Source organism: Montipora foliosa, chromosome 11 (genome assembly GCF_036669935.1).
Source record: "Montipora foliosa isolate CH-2021 chromosome 11, ASM3666993v2, whole genome shotgun sequence".
NCBI lineage: Eukaryota > Metazoa > Cnidaria > Anthozoa > Scleractinia > Acroporidae > Montipora > Montipora foliosa.
In genome coordinates this window covers 9653160-9658159 of record NC_090879.1, presented here as the reverse complement: position 1 = coordinate 9658159, position 5000 = coordinate 9653160, and the positions used below count along the sequence as shown (strand labels likewise).

General features: G+C 40.8%; 1 protein-coding gene and 1 pseudogene across 1 annotated transcript in view; both read left to right on the top strand.

The window, feature by feature from the left end:
- Positions 1–2627: 2627 nt before the first annotated feature.
- LOC137976649 (uncharacterized) lies at positions 2628–4569 on the top strand (annotated as a pseudogene).
- Positions 4570–4666: 97 nt separating this feature from the next.
- LOC137976648 (uncharacterized) overlaps positions 4667–5000 on the top strand; it is a 2409-nt gene continuing 2075 nt past the window's right edge. The window contains exon 1 of the mRNA XM_068824016.1: positions 4667–5000. This exon is cut by the window's right edge and continues 2075 nt beyond it. Within this exon, the coding sequence (XP_068680117.1) occupies positions 4667–5000 (334 nt within the window).

Below are 5000 nucleotides of genomic sequence, written 5' to 3'. Positions count from 1 at the left end.
ATCGCCCGTCCAGCCGAAATCAAAGGGAGCTGTTTTTCTAAAATAATATTTTACCAAGTGTGCTGTTATGTAGAACACTGAAACCAAATGGAAAATTCTCTGGTAACTTATGGGTTCAACAAAGACAGAGAACGAATCGAACACCTTACGTGGATCTGTGATCAACTCTGCACAGTCTGCAGGTAAAGAAAATAATTGGAAATGTGACAGCGAAGAATTATTTGAAAGAAAGCTTGTCGTGTATTTTGTGCTTCATTATTGAAGGAAAAGGTTCTTCATGGAAACAGTTTGACCCTGAAATTTAGTTTGTTGCAATATTGGGCATATTTGACACGATTGAGTTTCTTCTCTTCACGCACGTAATGAAATAGAAGAGGTTTTTGCCTCTAATAGCAAATATGTTGTTTGTTTCAAAAAATTGTTCGCTGGAAAAGGTGGCCTTTATGAATTCATCATGTTTTATGATATGCGAGCTTAACTGGATAGTTTTTATGGCAATAGTAAAGCATTTTCTTGTCGAAATGAGGTTAGCGTCTTTCTGGTGTGTTAACTTAATTAAATCGTGAGTTTGTATTTGCCGTCTGCCGCGTAACCTTGATTTCCACTCACAAAACTACCTCCACAACCCACTTTTTGCGTAGAATAAGCTTTTAGAATGATGTTCTTGTCTTCTGTGGTGATACTAACGGTTCGGAATCATGTTGTGAAAAAATATTTATAACGGATCACACGCGCAACTTGATCGTCCGATTATGCATAACATTCAAGTAAAGGGTTTTTCAGCAAAAGGTTTGATGCTGAACACTGGTGGGAATTTATTTAGTCGCGTTTTTGACACGGAGTGTGTTGGCAGCTTGTTTGCACGCACGCAATGAAATGGGAAGTTTTTTCTTCCCTCTAATAGCAAATATGTTGTTGGTTTCAATAAAATTACTTTTGGCTGGAAAAGGTTTTTGTGAGATTTTTCTGCCCGTTCTGAATATCGTTGCGTATTATCCCACCCTGCGAGCAGAGCCTCCTTTTGTCTTTTTCTTTACTGAGGAGGAGAAAAGTAGGCTCTGCTCGAATCGTGTCAACTCTTTGAAGCCGCCGCAGCCCGAATTTCTGGACTAGTCAATCTTGTTTTCTCTCGTCAAACCGGTTTTTCCAGTGCGAGCGTCCGTTTAGTGACAAAACCGATTGTATATCTGGCATATTAGGCTTGGGTTGGAGACTGTATCCTGGCATCATGCAGCGCATATTCAATAAAGATCTTACTCGATTCATGCAGAGCCTTTCTCGAAAACGCCAAAATCGAGCAAGCAAAAGAAAGGCTCTGCTTGCAGGGTGGTATTATCCATGGTTAACTAATTTGCATATGTGTAATATTTGTTTACACGTCTTAAGAGTTTCGTTAATCTTATCTAGTACGCACAGGGGAAGCTACCTCAGATCTTTGCCGTTTTTGGGGTTTGGTTTCGGACGCACTGGACTGACAAAATTTGTTGGCCCTTCCAAAAATGTCGACGAAATTTGGCTCAAATTTTCAATTTTTCACGCGTGGAAGCACTGAGAGTCTGAGACACAGTAAAACATTTGTTAACCACAAGTGTCAATCACAACGAAATAAACACCAAATACTCCGACTAAAAATAGAGATTAAATGACATTTTCCTTCAAATCATCATACTCATGGCATGTAAATTGACAAATCTGTCAGATTTCAGCTCTGACAAAAATTTGTCTTCCTCCCAGGCAGGACGACGGCGTCTCGAAAGTTTGGTAAGCCTTTACAAAATAGTAATCTATTTCCATTGGTCTTCCCTTCACTCTTTAAGCTATGGAGCTTCGGAAGAAGGGGTACATTCGGTAACAGGGGAAGGGTGGGTGGGAAAGCGGGCACCAACACGGGATCGGGATCAAGTGAAGGGTAGACCATTAGCCCCATGATCTACGGTTATACGATTAGTTCGCCCCTCGACTCCTCGTGTGAAGTGACGCTTATTAGTATGCAAACTAGCTTATATACTGCAGGGAAGACCGCTGAAAATAGTAATCTATTTCCATTGGTCTTCCCTTCACTCTTTAAGCTATGGAGTAGAAAACGTTGGTTGAAACAGACGGATGATGGTAATTTATCGAATAGAGTGGGGCCAAAACTACTTTGTCCTCCCAATCTCAAAAATCCTACCTCGAATTATGGCGCTTTAGGGCTCGTGGTGGAAAAGCACAAGCAAAACATTTTAAGGTGTTTAAATCAAGGTAGTGGTCGTTTGTTTTAAAAATAGATTTCACATAAATAAGCATACATTACGTGTGGCGGGAAGAAAGTCACGTGTAAAGAAGGACTTGTCTGAGTTTTGATCGATCGTCGGATCGCTTCGAGTGTCAAGTTGAGTTTTAGATTTCAACCGTGCTTAAGGCCTGAAACGGTCGAGTGAAGTGGTAATTCGTATCGAAAATTGTGAAGAGATTATTCACCAGGAAATGAATTAAATATACCATAAAGATTCATTACATGGTCCTTTCGAGTCGGAGGAAATACAAGAAGGAGTAGAACAACAAAGCTGTTGCCGTCATCGAAGGATTTTTTGAATTGGAAAAAGGCGAAGTCTACTCAAAAAGGGTGTTTATGGACATAAAGCGTCATGAATATCGACAAGAACAGGAAAATACGAGATGCACAAAGGACCTTTGTGTACAAAACAGTGGGGAATGTGGAGAAGATTTTGACAGAACGCGTGGGAGATTTAACGTCGTTCAGGGAAGAGTTAACGGCTCTGAAAGCCTTGTTGACCGAAAAATTGGAAACGACCAAAAAGCTGGATGAAACAATATTAGAGCTCACCAAACCAAAGGAACTGGAGAAAGAAATAGAAGATTCTGGTGAGTTTTGTGAGCACGTTTACAGTATTTTAGCGAAAATCGATTTGAGTTTGGAGAAAGGGAAATATGGCAAACACACACAGGCCCATGCGACAAATCAGGAAAATAGTAGTACCAGAAATACCGAAAGCGCAAAAGTGAAACTACCTAAATTCGAACTCAAATCATTTTCGGGAAATTATCAAGAATGGCAGGGTTTCTGGGACACATTTCAATCTGCTGTCGATGGAAATACTGCCATCTCGGCCATTGAAAAATTCACCTATCTGAAGAGTTGTGTAACAAGCAATGCTGAATCCGCAATTGCTGGACTGCCTCTGACCGCAGACAATTATAAAGTAGCCATTGACATTCTTAAGGACCGATTTGGTAAACCGCAGTTGCTGATATCAAAAATATGGATGCCTTATTGAAACTTCCATCTGTCAATTCAGTGCATGAAACAAAGAGATTACGTGAATTGTTTGACAAGATTGAAATCAACATTCGAGGTTTGAATGCGTTAGGAGTTGAATCACGGTCCTTTGGGAATTTATTGGTCCCAGTCGTGATGGAAAAAATCCCCTCAGAGTTACTATTGATTGTAAGCCGTAAGTTTGGCAGTGAGGAATCATGGAATCTTGATGCCTTGTTGAGTGCACTGAAAACTGAGTTGGAAGCCAGGGAAAGATGTACTGCAATGAAAAAAAGTGGTGCAAATGCCAATACACCCAGGTTTGAACAGTACAAAGCAAGAAGCAAACAACCCCATTCTGCCTCTGCCCTTTATACAGGCAGTGAGGAATTTACTCAACAATGTTTTTTTTTGCAAGAAGAATCACAAATCCATTAACTGCCTGACCATCACTGAACCGAAAGCTAGGAGAACAATTTTGAGACGAAATGGCAAGTGTTTTGTGTGCCTGAAGGGTGGCCATATCTCCAAAAATTGTCCGTCAAAGGCAAAATGCTTTAACTGTGAAGGTAGACACCATGTAACCATTTGTGAAAGAATAAGGAACATTCCAGCATCCAGGAATGTAGTTAGTGACGAGGCAACACCACATGGATCTGGATCATCTCAAGATAGGAGACTCTGTGTTGTTACAGGTAGCCCAAGCCTTTGTTTGCAGACCAGATAACCAACAACTTGGATTGAATGCCCATGTGATATTTGATTCCTGTAGCCAGAGATCATACATAACCAGTAAGGCATGTGAACAATTGAACCTACCAACCATTGGTAAGGAGACACTTTTAATCAAAACATTTGGAGATAACTCAGCCTCTGTGAAGGAATGTGATGTTGTGCAATTGTGTGTCAGGACATTGGATGAAATGAAAGTGTATATCACCTCATATGTTGTACCAGTAATTTGCAGCCCAGTGTCCAATCAACGGTCTCGAACCACGTTGGAATGCTACCACTACTTGCAGGGTCTACGACTTGCATGTGATACAAGTGATTCTGTCAGTGTTGATGTGCTGATAGGAGCAGATTATTACTGGTCGTTCTTTACTGGGAACATCGTTAAAGGAGATCCCTATGGACCAGTAGCCCTTAAAACCAATTTAGGTTGGGTTTTATCAGGACCAACTATGTGCTCAACATTGACAAGGTCGTGCACTGTGAATCTGAGTTCCACGCATGTGTTAAAGATAGAGTCCACAGAGATAAGTGATATGAAGGATGATCTGCAGAAATGTTGGGACTTTGGGCATTAAGGAACATGAAACTTCAGTCTATGACAAGTTTTCAAATGACATCACATTTACTGGAAAGAGATACCAGGTCAAGTTACCATTCAAGGATAATCACCCCATGTTACCAGACAATTATACAGTGGCATTGCGTAGACTGACAACAACAATCAAGAAGCTCAAGAACCAACCAGAAATTCTGAAGCAGTATGATGGTGTGATTAGAGAGCAACTGCACAGTGGTGTGGTTGAAATGGTACCACAAGATCAAATACCACCGCCTGGAGATGTCCACTATCTTCCACACAGGACAGTAGTGAGACTTGACAGAGATACAACTAAGGTGAGAGTTGTATACGATGCCTCATCTAAAGTGTTTGGGCCTAGTTTAAATGACTGTCTGCACATTGGACCTTCTCTTAATCCCTTGTTATTTGACATTTTGCTGAGGTTCA